This window comes from Diachasma alloeum, unplaced genomic scaffold (assembly GCF_001412515.2).
Source record: "Diachasma alloeum isolate Michigan unplaced genomic scaffold, Dall2.0 Dall_scaffold_78908, whole genome shotgun sequence".
Lineage (NCBI taxonomy): Eukaryota > Metazoa > Arthropoda > Insecta > Hymenoptera > Braconidae > Diachasma > Diachasma alloeum.
Genome location: NW_021683643.1, coordinates 848,314 through 871,172, shown reverse-complemented (window position 1 = coordinate 871,172; position 22,859 = coordinate 848,314). Strand labels below are relative to the sequence as shown.

The 22,859-nt window shown below is 38.1% G+C and overlaps 3 protein-coding genes across 3 annotated transcripts in view; 2 read left to right on the top strand and 1 right to left on the bottom strand.

The window, feature by feature from the left end:
- Nucleotides 1-6,462, top strand: part of LOC107047800 — an 11,251-nt gene extending 4,789 nt beyond the window's left edge. The window contains exons 2-5 of the mRNA XM_015270636.1: nt 2,775-3,343; nt 3,444-3,787; nt 3,900-4,283; nt 5,965-6,462. Of these exons, the coding sequence (XP_015126122.1) occupies nt 2,775-3,343; nt 3,444-3,787; nt 3,900-4,283; nt 5,965-6,462 (1,795 nt within the window). The remainder of the gene's footprint in view (nt 1-2,774; nt 3,344-3,443; nt 3,788-3,899; nt 4,284-5,964) is intronic.
- Nucleotides 6,463-8,591: 2,129 nt separating this feature from the next.
- LOC107047906 (wolframin) lies at nt 8,592-16,077 on the top strand. The gene is made up of 3 exons (XM_015270818.2): nt 8,592-8,776; nt 8,852-8,956; nt 11,702-16,077. The coding sequence occupies exons 1-3, from the start codon at nt 8,719-8,721 to the stop codon at nt 14,083-14,085; spliced, it is 2,547 nt and encodes an 848-aa protein (XP_015126304.1). The 5' UTR covers nt 8,592-8,718; the 3' UTR covers nt 14,086-16,077.
- On the bottom strand, nt 15,482-20,706 carry LOC107047907 (vesicular integral-membrane protein VIP36). Its single transcript, XM_015270819.1, has 6 exons — nt 20,348-20,706; nt 19,981-20,096; nt 19,333-19,530; nt 18,208-18,370; nt 17,253-17,419; nt 15,482-16,616 (listed from the first exon to the last, which is right to left on the bottom strand). Exons 1-6 carry the CDS (start codon nt 20,469-20,471, stop codon nt 16,401-16,403), a joined length of 984 nt encoding a protein of 327 aa, XP_015126305.1. The 5' UTR covers nt 20,472-20,706; the 3' UTR covers nt 15,482-16,400.
- Between the last annotated feature and the right edge of the window lie 2,153 nt (nt 20,707-22,859).

The following is a 22,859-nucleotide window of genomic DNA, read 5'->3' as shown; positions in this document are numbered from 1 at the left end:
GGCTAAAATATATTCTGCAACCCTGTCTCCTCGTTGGCTACAAATTTCAACCCTCCGCATACATGCCTTCCCCTTCACCCGCTCGTAAAATCACGCGTTCTCGGTAGCATCGAGGAGGACTTCTCAGGACCGAAAAGAACTGAGGATTCGAATGGTCTCTGGAAAAGTACGTCGCAGAACTGATTAGGACTTACCAGGTCCATCTAGGTCTGGAGAGATCTTGAAAGACCTGTGTACGTCCAATCAGAACCAAATCCTCGACTCGGGTACCTGCAATATAGTACATTTTATGCACATGAAATTGACTACTGCATTCTTCGCTGTTCATGTCTGTAAATTTCAAGTACAATGATTCGGTAAAAGAGATCAGTCGTTCGACATATTTCATTTGATATCGGGAGTTCATTATTTTTATTACGGAATGTTTTGAATATTCTACTATGATGAATCGTCTCAATTGTTAACGTTACACATTCAAATGCAATTAATTATCAAGAATTTATTTTGAGAGAAAGTAGTGGAGGAGCTTTTTCATTCATTTAATTAATTTTAAAAAAAAATAATAAATCAATGCATTGGCCCTTTCACACTAGATTATAATACATTTTATGTATATTAGTTTTGAGTAGAATGATTCAATAAAAGAGATCGGCTCTTCGACATATTTCATTCAACATCGGGAGTTCATTATTTTTATTGCGGAATGTCTGGAATGTTTTCAAAATTTTTCTGAGAACGGATTTTTCGGAGGAAGTAGCGAGGAAACCCTTTCACTCACGCTCTGTGGACGAAATGAATCGATGGATTGCTACCTTTTTGCTGGATGTAGAGTGATATGAATGCGTGTTGTCTGATATATGTCACCTATGTATTGCTTTCATAAAGGTGATGCATATTATATCGAATGCTGCATTCATTGCATTCAGTGGGCCATCATTCATTCAACATATTTCGCGGAATATCGGAACTAAATATGTTGAGTATATTGCATGAAGTGGCACTGGTTGTCGCTAATATCTGTAGATTCTCAATGGGAGTAGAGAATAAATCATTCTTCAATGAGGGATCGTTCATTAAAAATAACTATTTCATTCAATACCAGGACCCTATTATGTTTATGGCCTATTATCTCGAAATGTTTTGAACACTCTACTCTGATGAATCGTCTCAATTGATAACGTTACCCACTCCGAATGCAAATAATTATCAAAAATTAATTTTGAGAGGAAGTAGTGGAGGAGCTTTTTCACTTATACTCAACAAAAAAACGAATCAATGCGCTGGCTTTTATTCACAGGACGTGCAATGATGCGGCTACGTTCCATTTTATGCGATTTATATCGACTACTGCCTTCTTCGCTGTTCATATCTGTAAGTTTTCAATAGAATGATGGTACAACCCATTCAGTGAACGATCATCCATTCAACATATTCCGCTCAATATCAGTACTGCATTGTGTTCCAAACATATCCAGAATGTTTTCAATATTTCGGTAGGATCAATCGGTTCGATCGTTAACATTTACGGGATATTCAGTGTCTAAATGATCGATTCGCTAGATTACATGTATTGCAGCATTATTAATTGGTTTCACATCCGTAGACTAATGATGAAGTTATAGAATAATTCTACCGAGTAAATTCCCATTTGCCTGAATATCAGTATACCCTTGAGAAACAGAGAATAAATTTTTTTGATTTTCAAAACCGCGCCGCACGAGGCCGTTCATCCAGCCAGGTGACGCCTTAATCACTTCGGCCACCGTTGTCGGTTAGTTACTTTTCGAACAGTCAAATTTGCCGGGAATTTCTGGACAATTTTCCTTCAACATTTCTCTCCGTACATTATTGAAAAAAAATGAAATTTCATGGACGTGAAAACTGAAATAACGGATTGAATTCAATTTAGGGAAAACATTCATAGGAAATTCAATGAAATTTCATTTTTTAACAGGGAAAAGACGATAATATCCCAGTTTACTTGAATTTCAATGAAAACATGAATATTTAGTACTAAAGTACCCTGAATTTTCCTGAATTCTATTAATTTTCGTGTATTCAAATTCAGTATTTATACTGAAATTTACAGTTTCCATTGATTATCCCCCAAAATTTTGATTTTCCAATGACAAAATTCCGTGAAATTTCATCGGAACCGTAACGTGCCAAAAAAATTTCAACATTGCATACTACATTATGTTCACATTCAAACATCTCCGAAACGTTTTTAATATTTCGCTCTGATTAATGGTCTCAATGGTTACCATTGCTTATTCAGTATGCAAATGAATAACAAGAATGAATCTCAAATAGTTGAAGTGGTAGCAAGAGGATGGGATATAGGTACAGGTCACGGCGCTAAACCCGCGAATACAAATAATACAAAAGCAACCCATACACAACACACACGACCACGCAAATATATTCCAACTCGTGTGAATTTATCTCCCACGCCAGTTTATAAACTTTATACCTCACACTGAACGAATAGAATAGTTTTATACCCACTAACAATTCAGCATCATCCAACGTAAATTTGATGGGCAATATTTTCCCCCTAATTCAAACAACAGAATTTCAAACCGAGGATTCTTGACAATTGGAACAAGCGAAGAGAGAGATACCGTGAAAGCGGGAAGGAAGGATTTGCGCCAGAGGCAATTGGATTTCGAGAATCTCCTGAATGTCGTGCATTTTCTATATCTCAATCCCCGTAAAACCATTCAAATCCTCATACTCCTTCCGTAATCCGTCGTAACGATGGTGTTTTCCAGATTGCTGAGACTGTACGAGGGTAGACAGTACCGTGAGGCAGCAAATTTTCTCGGTAAATTGCCTCGTTACACACTGGCATCAACACTACCCAATATACCAGTGGACCTCGTGATAGAAACATTGCCCCGCAGTTTGGCACTACTCGAGACACTTTATCAACGTTTTGCGGATATGGAGAATATTAACCAGAATGACCTGATCCGATTACTCAGAGTTGACCAAGTGCTTTGGAAAATTATTCACCTCATATCACAGAGCCCGGATAACCGGGGTCTACGTAACTGGGGTAAATTGCTACTGACTTTATCAAGAGTAAATCCTAATGCGCGTATTCTAGTGGTTAATCGCAAGAAATCACTGGACGAAGCGATTGAGGGACTGGGTAAACATGGACCAATACCGTGCCCAGTGAGGAGTGAAGAAAAACGTATTGGACAGTCCGTGGAGACTCATTTGCTACCATTGACGTCTAAACTCAGGGAGGAACTCGAGTTGCGGATCGATGCTTACAAACTTGCTCTGCACAAGATTGAAAACTTGGGAAAGGATGCGATAAGACGCTCGAAAGGTCAGTATTCTCCACGTTTTTTGGTTTATGTATTCCCTTTCATCCTCCGCCCTGATTCTGCATTTATCCGAGCAATGCAATTTCACGAGAGTTACTTCAGGGGATCCCCATGGACTGCGATCTGCCTCGCATCAGCGATTGCTGTCCCTGAAGTACAGCGAGGTACAGCAGCGGCTCATTGACAATCAAAGCCTGTTGAATACTCTGGAGAAAGCGGTTGGACGTAATTTGGAGGAGTTATCGGATGAATTGTCAAGGCGAGTTGAGCAGGACAAAGAGGCACTGCGCCAATGGACCTCGCTCAGGAAGACTTCTGGCGAGAAGTTTAGGGGTGGTGAGGGCTGTAAGGAACAGCCAGCTCTCGCTTCGAGGCTACTTCAATTTTCCAAAGCTTGTGGATTGGCCTTGCAGTTGATGAATGGACTGTCAGGCTCCGCTGAATCGGTTAGTACTCTTGATAATTAATTTTTTTCCCCCTTCTTTTCAGGGGAAGAATTTTTTGCGGTTATTCCTGAGTTAATTGATAAACTCAATGGCTCCATTGATTGATTAATAGACATCCAGTTGGTGCGGTGAATTCTTCTCAACTGTAATTGAGGACGATAGATACGATGTGACAGCGGCTGAATCCAGCAGCGCTGGTTATCACACGGACGACAGTTGCAGTCCGACACCTGAACCCACTGTGGATTACCACAGGTGTTTGGAAAATACATCGGATTATAGAGAGAATGATGCAACGAGAGTAGTCAAGCCTGAATTACTCGTATCAATTGGAGATTCACATTCATTTTCCTTGATGACGGTTGAGGATTTAACTGACAGATATGTTTCACTGTATACTCATGCACATTTACATACACTGGACGCCCTGGATGCACTTGAGCCACTTAAGAACGCCACGGATCTGAAGTTTAAAATTCTTTTCTCCGTTCTTGTGGTGAGAATAATGAATACGTCGTTTTATGGTTTAATGGGGTAAATTTTGTAAACTGCGATGGATTAGGGTGGAGGGGAACTGGCTGAAGTAGGAGAATTCGAACGTGGGAGAGTGTCGTTTTTAGGGTGGAGGAAACATTCGATGAGGTTTTTTTCATGTAAACCGTGGAAATTCAGGAGTCGATTCCTGAACAGTCATATTGTAGGGGAGGGGAGGGCAAAATGGACAAAACCAACCGCAGGTAAAATGGACCCCTAGGGCAAAACGGACCACTGACAGAAAATTGATGACTTTTGTTTTTGCCTCCGAATGGAAGCTTTGTAATCGTGATTTTTTTCGATTTCTTAATTTTGGAGAAAATGCCTAGGAATGTCATGAACCGTGACATCCCATTGAAATTTTTCGAAATATCGTAGTTTTTGTATTTTTTTGGTCGGAATTCACTTTTGCGCACTATGACATGAGTGAAAGTCTCACTTTAAAATTGATTATTTCCAGAACTATGGAATTTAACTCAACTAAACAAATAACAACGAGAAAAGGAATACTGTAACTTCAATTACATATCAGTTTCATAATTTTGCATTGATTAGAAGTCGTTATGTTCTAGTTGTATCGAGCGTACTCTACGCTTGGAAACAAAAGGGCCCCGTCCGTGAGGGGTTAATAGTCATATCACATTGTATGTCTCAAGTCGGAAGGCGACGACCCTTCGCAAAGTCGAGTTTACAAGGGTTCGGAGGGTCAAGAGGGTCCTCACCATCTCTCATTCTAAAACAAATAATTGTATATCCCTGTTGAGGCCTCCATTAAGTTTATGAATGATGTAATATCACTATCCAGACCTTCTTGACTCTCGAGACTCTCTTGTTCCGTTCTCGACGTAAGAACAATGAATCCTTCGTTCTACGCTTCAATGAGGTAAATTTTATGAACCATGATAGATTATGGTGAAGTGAAACTAGTCGAATTAGGAAAACACGAACGTGGGAATGATATTCTTGATAAATAAAACATTCAATGAGAAGATATTTTTTAACGAACAAACATGTCACGAACCAGAAGCAAAATCCTATTGAATAAAAAACATAGAAAATCAGGTCTCAAGTTCTCAGTAATGACCTTTCTTTCATCCTTGTGGTAAGCATAATGAATAATTAATTTTACCCTTTAAAAAGGTAACTTTCCGAATATATGATGTATTATATATGGCAAAGTGAAACTACCGGAACTAGGAAAACACGAGCGTGAGAGAATACAATTCTCCCCAATAAACATTCGAAACATTCGATGAAAATGAATTTCCGAAAAAAAAAATCATCTCACGAGCCAAAGTAAAACCCTATTAAACCAAACTGAGAAAATTGAGGTCGGCGCTGTTTGAATGCACTTTCATATGCAGATTCTAATGGATTTTGAGTGAATACCGGGGGATTTATAATAGAATATTAATCTCCAACTTTTCACCCGGCGATTCAGCCAGCCGAATGGCCAGGAAGTAGTTTTCATTCAATTGATAAAAATTATTTCACTCTTACATTTCCACTTCGTGAGATATGACTCCATCATAAAAATGATATACGTCCGTGTCCTCCCCCTTATGAAAAAAAAACCGCAACATTAATCTCAATAGTCTCAATTAACGAACATGAAACAAACTAATGATTGAAATTGATTACAGTTGTCGTGGCGAATAGCTGACAGTATTCAGAGCGGACGTAAAAGGGAAGCATCATACATACTGTCAGGACCAGTTATCGACAATGATTCGCACAGCTGTCAATTGTCGGATGACATAGAGCTGTGCATGAGACGACAATTGGCAACAACTGGTTTTCAAAGCGGCACAAATGACGTTTGTTTACGCGTTATGTCACAACTAGCCAACACCCTGTACGATTATCCATGCATCGGTAAATGCAAACAATTGCGTAATTACTGTTTAGCAAGTTCACGCCTAGCTTGGGCTTGTTTAGCAAGGGAGCAACCCCTTGTGCTGGATACGGGTGAGCAACGAAAGAGATTCATGGATATCGAGTACAGGCGTGAAGTACACACTCGACATCCAGCATCACCGAGTCCCGAGGGCAAGAGGATTGTAGGAGTCGTATGGCCGGGGCTCAGACAGACAAGCCTTCAGGGACCCTGCTTGTACAGGGCTGTTGTACTCACTGCCTAGAAACTTTTACCAACGAAACTTCCGTCTTCAACTCTCTGGGCTCCCACCTCCTCCTTCCAACCGCCCACCCACTCACCGTCTATATGTTCTCGTTTTCCATTGTTACACGGTTAATGCTGTAGTTGAATGCAGGAGTTTGACTATTCTCCTTAAACTTATGGAACTGGGGATCAATCTTGTGGGGACCGCGACGCAAGTCACAAATAGTTTGTTAATTAAAAATCAACATATTCTGTTTTTATGGGGGGAGATAGTTGGATTCAGCTGAGAATTGAGAACTTTAATTGACACACGTGTGGGGAAATTCGAGAGAGAACTCTAGGGCATTTAGAAATCCAGCCGCGGTGACACGTGTTTTTTATGGGAGTATTTATAGGAAATGTGTGATAGAAAAGGATGCTGCAGAATTTTTTGTTTTCACTGAAATTTCTGTCGTACATTGCAATATTCTGAGGAAGACTTTCTAATAGAGGATTCAATCGACGTTTACTATAATGTTAGTTAATCAAATCCTTCATGGAATCCCTTATTCATATTGGAAAGCCAACAAAATTGTTTTTTTATATCGCCCGATCATTGATTGATCAGTTCATTATGAAAATTGAAGATCACATTCAATTGAATTTTCAAATAGATTAAAAATCCCGAAAAACAGTTCGGGAACAATCAACATATTCTGTTTTTATGGGGGGAGATAGTTGTATTCAGTTGAGAATTGAGAACTTTAATTGGCACACGTGTGGGGAAATTCCAGAGAGAACTCTAGGGCATTTAGAAATCCAGCCACGGTGACACGTGTTTTTTATGGGAGTATTTATAGGAAATGTGTGATAGAAAAGGATGCTGCAGAATTTTTTGTTTTCACTGAAATTTTTGTCGTACATTGCAATATTCTGAGGAAGACTTTCTAATAGAGGATTCAATCGACGTTTACTATAATGTTAGTTAATCAAATCCTTCATGGAATCCCTTATTCATATTGGAAAGCCAACAAAATTGTTTTTTTATATCGCCCGATCATTGATTGATCAGTTCATTATGAAAATTGAAGATCACATTCAATTGAATTTTCAAATAGATTAAAAATCCCGAAAAACAGTTCGGGAACAATCAACATATTCTGTTTTTATGGGGGGAGATAGTTGTATTCAGTTGAGAATTGAGAACTTTAATTGGCACACGTGTGGGGAAATTCCAGAGAGAACTCTAGGGCATTTAGAAATCCAGCCGCGGTGACACGTGTTTTTTATAGGAGTATTTATAGGAAATGTGTGATAGAAGAGGATACTACAGAATTTTTTTTTCACTGAAATTTTTGTTGTACATTGCAATATTCTGAAGAAGACTTTCTAATAGAAGATTCAATCGACGTTTACTATAATGTTAGTTAATCAAATCCTTCATGGAATCCCTTATTCATATTGGAAAGCCAACAAAATTGTTTTTTTTATATCGCCCGATCATTGATATTTCAAAACAGCTAGAATTCTCCAGTTCATTATGAGAATTGAAGATCACATTCAATTGAATTTTCAAATAGATTAAAAATCCCGAAAAACAGTTCCATTAATTTTCTAAATTTTCAATAATTTTCATTGCGATATGGACGTGAAAATTGAAATTTCATTGGATAAACCAGTGTAATTTTCGAATAGAGCAGGTAAAGCGTTAGTATTTTCTATCGGATTATTCCATACCTCCCCTCCTTTTTAATAGCGTATTTATCAAACTTACTCTGTTCTCACATAGAATAAAACTTCTTATTCTTAATTTGATAAGTCCCTCCTGCATATTGTTCCCTCCCCACGCACTCAATTTCCCCCCGAAATTTATTTATGTATGATTGAATAGAACTGTAAAAACAGCGAGTAATAAATTTCTATCGAAAATGGAATAGATTTTTCGGTTGATTTCCCCATAGTGCTAGTGCAGCGCAATAAATCCCAACGAGTGGTTAATCGAATATTGGTTTTTGTTACTGCAATTTTCAGGAAGCGTAGATAGTGCATCAGTTGAAATTGAAATGATTTTTGAAACCTCAATAGCGCTAACGACGCGGGCTCGCGTCGCCCTCTCCCAGGGAATCCCAGCACTAGTGATCACAACACAAGCAACAGAGATGAATAACCTCTCAATAATACCATCACCTCTGAGATACGATTGACACTTGTCGCAGTGAATTGTATCACTCTTCGAATCATTCATAATTCCCCGAATGAAGTTTTTCACGCGTGTTGCATGAATTGACGCTGGGAAATGGCGGGAGTTGTGCCATTGTCGGGTAAAACCGTGCGGAAACAGTGGTTTTCTCATGGTGAGTCTAAACACTACTTACCAAACGCTAAATTACAACAATTTCCTCATTCATTCCTCGACGATTTTTAAACAGACGGGCCTAGAGGCTCGCTCAGAGGCCTGAGATCTCAACTGGCCGAGGACGGTTGTGCGGAGTCTCAAGTAGTCCTCGGAAAACGATTGCTGGAGGAACGCAGCGGTATGTAAACCCCCTAACAGTAAACCCAAACAATCTAAATGAATGAGCCATGACATAAATTCAATAGTTTAGTGTCAAAACCAGTGAGATAACTCAATTTCACTCAATTGGACTTTAGTTTTTGCTGAATGCAGTTTTTTCAGCGATTCGTATTTATTAATTTTGTAGGAGTGGGCGGGGTTTAATGGACCCTTTTGACTTTTTTTGCAATGTCAATGCAAATGACATTGACTTATCGGATTGTTGATGAAATGGAATAATTTTCTTTTCAATGAAAAACACAGTTTATCAATTTATCCTCTTTGTGATGATCTAGATCAAGCCCGATTGATAAATCTGTTTCTGAGTTGTGAATATTCTAAAAAAATGAAAAAGTGTCCATTTTACCCCACTCTCTCCTACAGTGAAAGAAAATATTTTTTCAAATATGTCTTGATTAAACCGAAAAAATCGTTGTTTAAAAATTACGAAAAAAATTGAGTCTAGTTTTTTTTATTGTAATGACTTAAACCTTGAGAATTATTCTGCAGCAAAAGTAGGGGAGGTTGGGGTAAAACGGACACTTGACTTTTTTTTTAATGTCAATGAGGGGTTGAAATGTTGATAAAATTTAATAACTTTTTTTTTCAATACAAAGAACAATTCTTTCTCTTTGTGACGAGCCTAAACTGAGCTCAATTGATCAATTTGTTTCTGAGTTATGAATAATTTTAAAAAAGTCCAAAGTGTCCGTTTTACCCCACCGTCCCCTACAATCATTTTGTGTTAAATTCCAAACGAGCTAATTTGATGTAGATTAGTTACGTAGTTCAATCATTCTTGTGCGTCCAACTCGATACATTTGTAGTTTCAGTGATTAATAATAAATAGAGTTTGGACTTTTAGATCAGAGGAATTCATTTTTTGGTAATTTTTAACTTGTCATAATTTTGGTCCCAACAAGCCTTGTTTGAGAACTGCATCGTTATAGCTGCAGAGTAGCATAAAAAGTAACGAAACGTTACCTGATCCTGAATAAGTGAACCGTAACAGAAATTGAGCGGTGAAGTTGTAAAACGAGATGACTCAATTCATCTCAGACTTCATTTTGTTCAATGCATATCTAATAACTGAAGGGCAAATTGAAAATGGAAAAAAATTGAGTTATGTTGAGCGATCATTGATATTTCAACGACAGCTTGAAATTTTCAACTCATTGTGGAATTGAACATTCAATTAAATTGAACTTTAAAGAGATTAATAATTACCAACAATTTTCGTCTGAATGCCCCAAATTTCCAACAATTTTCATTTTTTTATGAACTTCACAATGAAAATTTCTTGGAAATTTCAACATCTTTTGCTACCCTTCATTACTTCGCTACTGCATAGATCGTTCTGATATATCAATTCACTAGCGAAGTGCTAAAAGGAGATAAGTGCATTTAAAAAAGAGTAAAAAATTTTACGTGAAACACATTGAAATATTAATTTTCAAATGATAATAATAAAATTAGGAATTTTGAAAAAAATGCACTTATCTCCTTTTACCACTTCGCTACTGAATTTTTCTAAAGACAATAAGGAATATAGTTATTTTGGAAAAAGTTTACATAGTAGCTCAAGAGATTCAATGTAATTGTGTTCAATGTAATTAAAATTTTGGAAATTCATCGATTTTCTATTCTCTTTTTTTTTATTATTGCATTCAAACCGTGACGGTTTATTCTGTAGATTTTTCTATTCTCTTAATCTTCATAAAGAACGAGAACTATAGCTACTCTGCAGGGCCATAACGGCATTTAGAGCCGAGTGGGCTAAACTGAACACTTTTGATTTTTTTGAAGTGTCACTCTCATGGAATTTCGCCCAAGATGGGCTGATTTTTTTGCTCCATGGAAGATAATAGTATATTTCAGGGCGAGTGCCATGGGGTTTTCTCTGTAGTTTTTTCCGTTATTTTGTTCCATTTTTCCCGTAATGGTTTTAAGTTTCACGAGTTTGGGAGAGGGCCGATACCAATCCCCGGACGAGGAAAAGTGAAGATCAGTACGGAAAAATTCTTTTCCTTAATGATGGTCTCGACTGAACAAATAAATTCATTAATAAATTCCTTGTTGTGACGAGCATTTAAGGTCCGGATGGATTATCTTTCCATCGTTATCTCGATTATTTTTCCATTTTCATAATTTAAAATATATCACAATTCCCACTGGATTTTAAATCACGAACGTGTTCCTAAAAATTATGATTGCACAATCAAACTAGAAAAAAAGCTGAACATTTTCAAAGAGCATTTTTAATAAAGATTGAGAAATAAGTCCGACAGAGAGGAAATTGTAAATATATAATTTATCACGGCAACTAACGATCGGACAGGCATTGGCCACTGAGACAAATGACGACTGAACAGCCATTAGCTACTGTAAATAATTAATTTCCAATTTCCTCCCTATTGGGTTTATTTCCCAATATTATTCAAAAACGCTCTTTGAAAATGTTCAGCTTTTTCAACGTTTTTTTGCCATGTGCAATCACAATTTTTGAAGACTCCAGGGCTATGTAAAACTGAATGGCAAATGCAGAACATTTCAGATTATCAAAATAAAATAAAACAACCAAGATCACATTCGAAAGATAATACACGCGGGCCTTAAAAGAAAACCAAAAGTGTCCATTTTCCACATTTACCCAAAAACTTACTGGACCATTCCGTTTCATCCACTCCGCCTGAAAATCTCTGACAATAATCTCTCTCCTCCCAAGAGCGCGACGTAGACAAAGAGGAGAATGCAAAGCTCGGTGTGTACTGGTTGACAAAGGCCTCGGAGCAAGGTAACATCGAGGCAACAGAGATCCTGAAAAAATGCCTAGAAACGGGACACGGCATAACAGAACACAACTATTACGATGCAAAGAGTTGTCTCGAGATGCCGCAGGATGAGAAACTGGCGAGACGTGCGGCGCGTGAATTATTCTCGAGTTTATCCAACGGCGAGGACTTCGTGACAATGGACCAACTGAGGCGTCAATTAAGAACAATTCGCGACAGATCGCGAAGTGACTCCGACGATGACTCCCTGCACTCCGAGGGCAATTCCGAGAGCAGTGGAGTTGACGAGAGTACCCACCGATCACTGGAATACCCCGAGAGCTTTGATCATCAGGGTGAAAAGATAACCGAGGCAGCGCTGGTGTCCGCAGCAACAAGTTACGCCCGTGGACTTCTGCCGACAGTGTCAAGAGCCCTCTGCACGGTGAATCAGACACGAATGGAGCTTGAGAATGTACCTCTCCTGCAGAGGCCCTTCGTCCACCCCCTGGAATCCCTCAAGTGGATGTGGGAGTGGATTGTCGAAAGAATTGGCAGACGCGGTGGAACATACGCCAAGTCCTTCTTCACCTCAAACCTCCAGACCCTAATCCTCCTCGTCATTTACTCCCTCTTCGGCACTGAGAGCCTAGTCCTCTTTGTTCCAATGGTAATCTACTACCTCTCATTCATCATCATGGTGGTGGCGACCTTTCAGATGCTCCAGAGTAAACGAGAATTTCACGATTTTCGCAACTGGTCTGGCCTCTTCATAAGCTACTCCGGTGGTAATCTCAACGCCGATGAGGCTGAGTACCAGTTCTGCAGGAATAATCTCAAGCCCTACGGTCACTTTTTCCTAGCCCTCCTGCTGAATCTCATGATCTATCCTGTAATTGCACACCAGTGGACTCCACAATCCGAATTCACGATGATTGCATTCGTACTTACTTTAGCAACTCTCTACAACTTTGCGTGGAAGGACTCCTCGAGGCTGCCGGACTTCCTGGCTCTCGTCAGCTTTGCCGTTCACGTTCTCGCAAAATATCCCTATGAAACCGACATCGTGGTCGCCCAAACCTGGAGATTCTTGGACATAAGAGTCCCTACATTCGCCTCTTACGTAGTTGGAAATGGCATTGAATTCTGCTTGAATTTCAGGGCTGTTTTCTACCTTCTCATTCCTGGAGTTTTCGCCAAGATGGCGGGGAGGGACGGGTGGAAGGGCACTTACAGGACACTTATACCTCATTGTGTGACCCTGAGCTGGTGGCAGATTGCCATTTTGAGCTCTCAAGGGGCCACTTGGTATGGATTGATCAGGGGGGCGCTGGCACTCGTTGGAATGGTTTTGTTTTTGCCTATTGCTGGACTGGCGTCGGTTCTGCTGCCCATTGTAGCCGCTGCCAGGTACTTGTCGGACAGTGATGTTGCCATGAAGATTGGGATTACTGTGGCGGTGGGGGGACTGCCCTTCCTTGCCTCCTGGTACTTGAGAAGGGTCAGGGGGTCCAGGTTCAATTGGGTTATCACGTATGTGCAGTTGGTCGTGGGGGCACTTGCTGGGGTCTTTCTCTGCTGGCCGGTTATACTTGAGTACAAGAATGGCGAGGAGGGGGTTATTGGGCATTCAGGGGCTTCCATGTTGACGTGGGAGCAGTATCAGAATCACTGCCATCAGCCTGCCTGGGAGGAACTCTCGTCCAAGGCTCAGGTTCAGGTGCAGTGCGCACAGCTGGAGGGGATCACAGTCGCCTGGGAGGGATATGTCACTAATATCAGGGTCAAGACGGTTGAGAACAGCGTTGCAGGGGTCTTGAGGAGATTGCCTGAGGGCATTGAGAGCAGGCTCAGTTGTGTCTTTGGGGTGCCGGTGGATGAGGGCCTCTGTCAGGGGCTGGATCCCACCAGGAGGAGTACCTGCGAGATGATTGGGAAAATGCAGAGGAGAAAGTGCCAGGTTAACAATTGGAATAGGTATGAGTTTGAGATCTTTGTGAAGATGAAGAATGGACTCTGGGGGAGCAATGCGGAGATCGTTTTAGTTGGGGATCACTCGTTCATGAATTTCAGTTTGAATATTTATCCTGGGGATAAGATACAGTTCTCCGGGGTACTGACGAATCAAGGGGGCGAGGGGGAGTCGCTTCTGGGGGGAGCTAGGCCCATGGTGCACCTCGAGGAGGTCGCCTGCAGTGCTTGCCATGTTATTCATCTTGAGCCGAGCAAACGGGAGAGGGGGTGTAGGGTCTCTGTTGGGGTTGTCACTAGGACACTTGTTCTCGGGATCAAGACTGTTTTGAATTTCTTATTGAATCCTTTAGTCGTTTTCAAGTGATTTAGGGACGAGTGAGAACAGTACGGCTTTCGGCGGGGGGTTGTCATTACGATAAAAGTTTTCCGTCAATTTCATATACTTTTCAAGGATTGGAGGAGAATTTCAAGATTTCGGACTGTTCACGCGTGACAAAATTCCTGGGTTTAATTTTTCAGTTTTTTTTTCATTGAATTTGATAGTACGAAGCGAAGAACATATAGTATGAAAATTTATGAATTTCATGATCAGGAATTTCTGTGGGAAGATGTCAACAGAAGTGATTAGTTAAAATGAAATTAAATTGTTCAATAGTTGAAGATTTTTTAAATATTTTTGTCATTTTTATGGGATTTCATAAAATCATCAGAAATCTGCAAGCTTTGAATGAATTTGGAAGGGTTTCAGAGGATTTCAGTCCATATTTCATAGGATTTTAGGTGTTTCCTTGGGATTTTGTTAATTGATCTGAAATAGTATTGATCAAGTCCAGTTAAGTCCGCGATTTGTTACAATTTAAAAAATTAATTACTTTACAAGCTGAAAACTGCTCTTTCCATGTGTAATATACAATATTTCATTATGTAGTTAAGCAAGAGGCGTTTTTCTTGTCGAAAACTTGGAAAAATTGGGCGCTCCGCACTTTCATGAAAAATGTAATTTTCCGAGAACCGATTGCAGGAATATCTCTCCTATTCAATGTAAAACGTGTATTCTCGTTGTGAGTTATCTCCCCTGTAGCATGACACACACATCACCTGTATTTAATTAATTGATTAATCATCCAGTACCTCATTAGGTCTGCACATGTCCATAGTATGTGCATAAAATATTTTTCTTACTTGTAATTACTTTACAAAGGGGATAAAAAAAATAACTGTAGGTGCTATCGATGTTTATGTAGCTGTCTGGATTGATGGATTGACACGAGTCAAGTTGAAAAATTCATTCCAGAGTTGAATGTGCCTTGTAAGAATGGGAGAGTTAAGTGAATAAAAATAGTATTATTTTTCCCGCTGGTAATCCCAAGTGGATTTTCAATCTAACGTAGAAACCATCTCGATGTGCCAATCTTAGATCTCACGATTGAGTCAGAGTCTAAGAAGTAGTCATATATATTTTTTGTTATTTTTAGGAGGAAATATCAGTGAAGAATGAACTGCAGTTTAATGTAACATGATTACAGCTTATTTCAAAGTCACATGACATTTGTAAATGAAGGATTATTTTTATATTCACGAAATATATTTTCATTTCGAATGATTGAATTTTTTTTTGCTTCCGGATGGAAGTATTGTAATTATTCCGACGATTTCTTCAAATTGATCCAATTGTGCACAATAATATCAAACGATACACTATGAGATAATAATTCGCAAATTTTGCTAATTTTCCATGAAGACAAAAACAATTACGCACGTTTTTCGTTTATGAACAATCATTTATTTGGCATTTCCGTCGACAAAACATCTGTACAGGTATTACGCGTTATTGATATTTGTATAATAATATACATCGGTCACTTAAATCGATTTACATATCTCCTGATTATTTTTATAAGTTTAAAAAGTGTATTGTTTCTAGGGTAGCGTGAAGAGGAAAACATCCTCGAATCAGTCAGTATCTCCGTTTATCAGGTGGAGAATTGATTTTAGTTTATTTACACTTTTACAAATATAAAATCGGTGTTTATGCTTCATCGATGTACCTGACGTGACTGATATGGCTTACTCATAGTTAATTCAATTTTATAAATAAAATAATTAAATCGATGGATAGCAATTGGAGCAGAACCAATGGAAATTTATCAATTGGTAATAGGTTCGTTTAGTCTAATTCTTCAAAATAAAAAAATAAAATTGTGAGTGTCAACTCGTGTGATGATTTGTATCACCGGCAGCAGAGGAGTATTCATTACAATCTAATTACTTCCCTGGATTCTGAACTACTTGTAAAACCACGGAATTCCGAAAAAAGTTACTCTTTTAATTTCAAGTGGGCATGGAAGGAAAGGAAAAATCCCCAGAGTTGCTTTTGACAATTGAACCTGCCCTCGTGACAGTCTCAATTATGCACTTAAATATTTTATTATGACACATCAGATTAATTTAAAAACTCCGAGTGGGGGAATTACAAAACATTTGACGTTTAAATATTTTACACATTCACTGAGTTTATCTACAATCGATTGGATGAGTCCCTGGATCCCCTCAATATCTAAAAAATAATAATTCGACAAGCAAACAATTTATGCATTCACTCACTCGCATGCAGGCATTTCATAGAAATTCCATAACTATTGATTATTGATTTTATTGGATTGTTGGGCTACTGAGTCATCAGTAGAATCGTTTTCGACTGTTCTCCTGGTGCTTCTGGTAGAACATAACACCGATAACGACACAGGCGATGAGGGCAATTGCTGCAACCAACATCAGGAGGAATATTTTTATGCCACTGAGTGACGAGGGTTTTGGATCCTCCACGTGATCCCTCGGGGACTCGAAGAATGTCGCTGAGGGGATTATATTCGACCTGTCTTCTGTATCTTTTGGCTGCGGGGAAATTCACAAAATTAAATTTTCATGTCTCTATTTATATTCACGTCACGAAGAATGTGATAAATGATGAAAGTAGGTGATGATAAAGTTAAATGTCATACAAATAAAAATGGTCGTGGCGATGAAAAAAATTTTTGAAGGACAAGAATACATTGACATGATTGAACACCTCGGGATGAAATTGCCTGGTGGAATTTAAGAGCGACCCTAATTATAAGAACTCTTACAGTTTCGTGTAAATTTCGATATAGATTTTGAAATTTTCACACATCAAATTTATCGATTAAATTTCGTAAAAGGAAATGGCTTTTGGCAATTGATTCTTTGTGAATTATTTATTGAAAAGTTAGTAATGTTTTTAAGCTGCAGTTTATCACTTATTTTATGAGTCTTGTTTAAAAAGTGGACTTTGCAACTTTTTCGAAATTTTTAAAGTGTTTCTTGACTCCTCAAAATGGAATGCAAATTCAGATTTTCAAAGAGTGAATAATAAAGTCATTGCATTGGAATTGCCGAGGTCACATTACAAGTGCTGAGGCCCATTCAAAAATTCAAAGGAGCATTACAAAAGGAAAATGGCCCAAGTACTTAAATATCTATGAGGTACTAATTCAGGACTATTATACTCACATCATTAGGTAAATCCAACTCGAACAAACGAACAGAAAGAATATCATGGTTATCGGAAAGGTCACCAGTGGTGGCTGTCACCCCAAAGTAATATCCAGTGGGTAATTTAATACCACTGACCGTGAAACATGGCTTCCAGGCAGCTTTATTATCAATATCCGTTGATACTGAAATCATGAAAATTGCCTGTCACTAAACCCTGTACAATTTCAACAACGATAAACGTGAATAACTCAAGTTTTGATGGCCCATGAAATAGTATCGAGGCTGTCTTACAGCTGTTCTGCCAATTAATCAACTGATTAAAACCTATTAAAAATTTAACGGTAGCGATGGGAGTTAACGAGTCTCCTTAGACTCAAGAATCTTGAATAGAATTCATTTTCTCAGAGCCATAATTTTTTTTAACGACAGTGTAACTGGGTTGTTAGCGGGGTCATACGTTTCACGTATTTTCTCTTCCTTTCAATTGTAGAATTAATTTACGTTGTTTTTCATTTTCATAGAATATTCATTAGCTATCAATTGCGATCACGAAAAATTGAAAAAAAGGAGTTTAGAATACTGTTATTTCATTTTCAACGAAATTATAAGAACTGGTGGTGACAGAAAAGAGGTAAGTTTAATTTTTTGATTCACCCAGTGAGGATGAAGAGACTAAAATAGTATATTCCGATACGAATACGTAAATGTTTTTTTTTACACTTTAAAGAACACTCGTGGCACGAGTTTGGAACCCTATTTTTCATCACAATGTTTGAAAAGTGAAATTTTGCGCACAAAAAATTCTCTTTACGCAAAATTTTCGTAAAAGTTCACTTGACGCAAAAATGATGAAATAGACTTTCAATTTCATCGCGGTCTCTCCTTATAGTGCTATGTCATTGTCAATGCACAATGTTTCGATAAATATTTAACATACAAATACAATAGATCAATGTTTTTCATTCCTTACCACTGAGGGTGTCCCCTTCGTATCTAACAGAAATGTGTGTATCGTGCTCAAGATTCCGGAATTTCGCTTCACATCCGGCTAATTGTGTGTGGGTGCCGTCTCTATCGTGGTCGTAATGGAGAGAACCGTTGTTCACCATTGCTGAGATGTAGGGATGTTGATGCTGCAAATGGAAGCATGCATACGAATCAGTAACGAGATGAAGCAATTCCATTTGCAGATCACTATTCATGAAATGTCTTGGAATTGAAAGGAAATTTCTGTAACTTTTGTAAACACGATATTTTTATAAGAAAAAACCCTAGATTTTTGTTAACTGGGCATTTATCTCGAGAAAAAATGGTGTTAATGTCAAGAGCAAAAGTCAAGGTTTTCTTACTCTATGAAAATTCTTCTAATTTTCCTAGATTTTCAAAGATGCAATTAAGAAAATTGTAAATTCAAATGAATCTTAAGTAATATACTTAAAAAGAGTGCAAGGATTACTGAACCTCACACAATAGTACATCAAAGAAGGCACTGTTGACGTGTCAAAAATTACTGAACCACGTTCGTCGAAATTTCATGTGAGTATATTAATTTTTCATTGCATCTTATTAGTTTTTCATCAATTCCTTTTGATTTTTATCCACCTATTGTCTCCCGCGATTTACAGGAGAGTTCAGTACTTTTTACGATGAAAATTTTACTGTGTAGAAATTGTTTGAATATGCACGAAATTATCTGACTCCTCAATGAAGAAATATACATAAATTTCATGTAGATTTCGGCACAGAAAATTTTTTACTTGAAATTACAAAAGTTGGGGGGGGGGGACAAGATGAACACTTCAGGCATTTTTAAAATATTTATAACTCAGGACTAAATTGATGAATTGAATTCAGACTTGACTTAGAACAAAGATAGAGAAAAGTACTCTCCCAGGAAAAAACAATTATTCTATTCCATCAGCAGTTAAACAATGTTAAGGTTTTAACATTAAAAAAAATTCGAACGCCTTTTTCTCGCTCGTCCCCTAATATTACAAGTATTCAACGAGATGTGAAGTCATTCTGGTCTATTACATCTCTGAATAAACTAGAATAAAACAGATATTATCTACAACAACAAAAAATAATAACATACATTGTGAGGACCGTTATGATTGCTGTAAGTGTCCAAAATGACAGCCAATCCATGGAAATAGTCCTGATTCCCAAAAACAGGTCCAGACTGCATCTTATCCTTAGCATACCATATCGCGAACCCATCCCCGAAGAGATCCCGACCCTTTCCATGAACTTTGAAGTGCACCTGGATCTCCCAGTTGCGCACGTTGCATGGCTGAAAGGAAATTCCAATGAAAACGTGTAAGGACACCGAGAAAAAAAAATATTTTTGCCAAATATTCATTCACTTGAGAGAAGCATCTATTTTTTTCAAAATCGTATTTCTCCAATCGAGTCATAACAGTCATGTTGCTCCAGAGAAGTATTTTGCCCATGACGTTGGATGAACTCTAATGATTATTCATTTTTGCTAAATTTCGTATTTTGTCGAGGCAAAAATTTCGATCAATTTTTTAATGTTGATAATTATTGAAGGAGTTCATTCGACATTCTCATTAACATGATAGTCTTCTAGAACAATATAATTAACATAAATGAAACTCAATGAGGATTGTCTGGGAATGATAAATGAATGAAAAAACGAATACTTCTCTCAAGTAAATGGATATTTGGCAAAAATAATTGTTGTTCTCTCTGGAAAGCTCTGAAATTATTCATCACGTACCACCGAGTTCCAGAGGGCTCCCTGCTGGCTCTGAAGGTCCGCTGTGAGTCTAATATAGTCGTTCGTCACCATAGTACTCCCCATGAAGTCCCAGTAAGGTATAGTCATCCCCATGCCTGCAAGAAACGATGCAAAACACCGAAAAAAAAATCATTTTGAAAATGCATCAATAAATGAAGCAACACGAGAGACTATGCATTATGGAAAACTAGTCGTAAATAGTCATGACTAGTGGAATAACAGGACAAAGCCACGTAAGCTTGTTCTGGAACAATCCTAACCTCTGAAACGCCGATAGCAGTTATCAGTGGACATCTAAATTGAAGTATGACCAGTGCAGTGTGAATGAATTGAGGGTGAAACTCACCTTGATAAGGCCTGATGAGGGAATGCTCCCTTTTCATAAAATCCTTGGTGTTCCATTCGGCAGATTCAGCTCCCACGGCCCCGAGAATACTCAGAATCACCACATAAAACGATGAAAAACGCATTCTTCTGTTTTATTCACAACTTTCACAGGCATATGAAAAAAGTATATGACGTCTCGACGTGGGAATTAGCCTCAGTTTTTGTGTTTCCCCCCCTCGGCACGCACGCTCCCTCAGTCTTTCATTCAAATTTATTCCAAGAAATTTCTTGGATCAAAACGCGACCACTTATCGGACAGAGTCACGAATGCAAATGCAAATCAGCGGGATACGCGTAGAGAGGCGACGTAATGGGGGCTTTTCTGGCCCAACCAGACAGTGCCACCGAGACGTCAAGGGACGGCGAGGAGTGATGGAAGTACGGGCAGCGGAAGGTAGACATTCCATTGATAATTTATCGATTCTCAAGGGGATCGAGGCCTCTGGGTTATCGACGATGGGTAGGGCGGGAGGGTCGATGAGTTCGTCTTCCACGCGTGCGTGATTTTTAATTGATCGATGCAGAATCGTGATTACGGGGGTTGAATCAGGGATAACCAAATTTATAATATTTAATTATGATTTAATTTTTACATTTAAAATCGGTAACTAATTGCAGGAATAACTTTCATTACTTTTGTCATGAAAAATAAGTGGAAAGTTGCGCTTGTATTGAATACACACGGAGAGAAATATTCAATAAAAATTACGTATCTTTTCCGTAATTCCGGAGCGAAATATGGCGGTTTTTACCTAAAATCGCGAAATTTTTCCAGAGCGTTCCGTAATTTTTACCTGAGTCTCCGTGAAACATTACGATACTGTCACTTAAATTTTCTGAGTTGATTCCGTAATCGGTGAGCGAACTGAGAGTTCCGTAATTTTACTGAACATTTCTCTCCGTGTAGTATATATCTAGGTAAAAAAACACTTTTACACACTTGTATTGAAATATACTACTTCAAGGACATACACTCTCAAAAAAAATTTGGCTGAATTTTCCGGAAAAAAATCTTGAATTCGTTTTAAAGGGAAAAAGTCAATGGGATCTCAAGTTTCTCTGAAAATTTAAGTATAGTCCCAATTTTTTAGCGGCATGAAGTCAGAAATTCCGCAATTTACATGATTTTTCCAATGGAACTGAATATTCACTGGCAAATTCCCTTGAATTTTCAGGAAATCCTTTTAAAATTCTTTGAATTCCCGGAATTTTGAAAGAATTCCCTGAAAATTCGGAGCAATCTTAAATTCACGGAGAGATATCCCTGAATTTTTCCGATTTTCCTCTAATTTTCCCGTAAACAATTAAATTGACATTTGCAGCTCCCACGGATTTTTAGATGAAATTATTCATTTCCAATGACAAAATTCCTTGAAATTGAAGTAAAAATATTACTTGTTATAAATTTACAAAACTCTTACCGGAAATTTCAATGGATGATTTTTCGGTAATCGCTGTCTTCTAAATGTTTTTCCAACATGATAATAATTAAAATTTCTTGTCTAAAGTGAAATTTCCGTTTAAATTCCCAAGTAACAAATTTAATTTGTCTTGTTTTCTATTACTTATAACACGATAAACTTATGATACCACAGAAACGTTGAGAAAGCATAACAAAACATGAAAATAAGTTCTTTAACAAATACAGAATTATGAAAGATTGTTTCCATAATTCTTTGACCCTAAAATTCTTTGAATTTCATTGTCCTGCACGTCTTCGTGATATTTAGAATACCTTCACGTTGACTTTTAAGCAATAAAGTGGGTCAGCTGAAATTTCAAATGGGAGTAGGTACATACCACCTGTCGAATGTGAGAGTAGTACCATGGTGTAGGTCTAATGGAGATCCCGCCATGTAAAAAAGGGAACGCGTCCTGCGCAGTATCTCCTGGAACTCCCTGAAAGCTGCACTGATAGAACGGATTAGTTATTGTTAACGAATGGATTTTGGTTGGAGGTTAGGGTCTATTCGGTCCCACCAAATGTTCATTCGTTAATAGTTAACGAATGTATATTTGAGGAGCCTTGTTTGACTTGACTTTCGCCATTCAAGTGAACCATTCGTTAACTATTAACGAATATTCATTTGGTCATATTCAACTCTACCATTCGTTAATAGTTAACGAATCTCGTTTGGAATAAATAAATCATTCTATCAGTGTGTGGTATCCCCCATTGGCGGTATTCACACCAGAGACCTTGATTCATGGGGAGAAAAATTGAGGGAAAATCATTCACAAAATCTCGGCAAATTTGAAAACGGCGACATGTAATGCAATGAAAAATACCTCAAGTAGAGGATATCTTCATTTATAAGTGATAATATTGACAATTAGGGAAGATCACGAAACGTCCCATTTTGCCCGACTCTCCCCTACTTGAATATTCAAGAAATTAACTGATTCGTCAATCAATAAATATACAGAAATTTCATGTAGCTTTGTTGCTGTCAAAAATTTCGAGGTTTTTC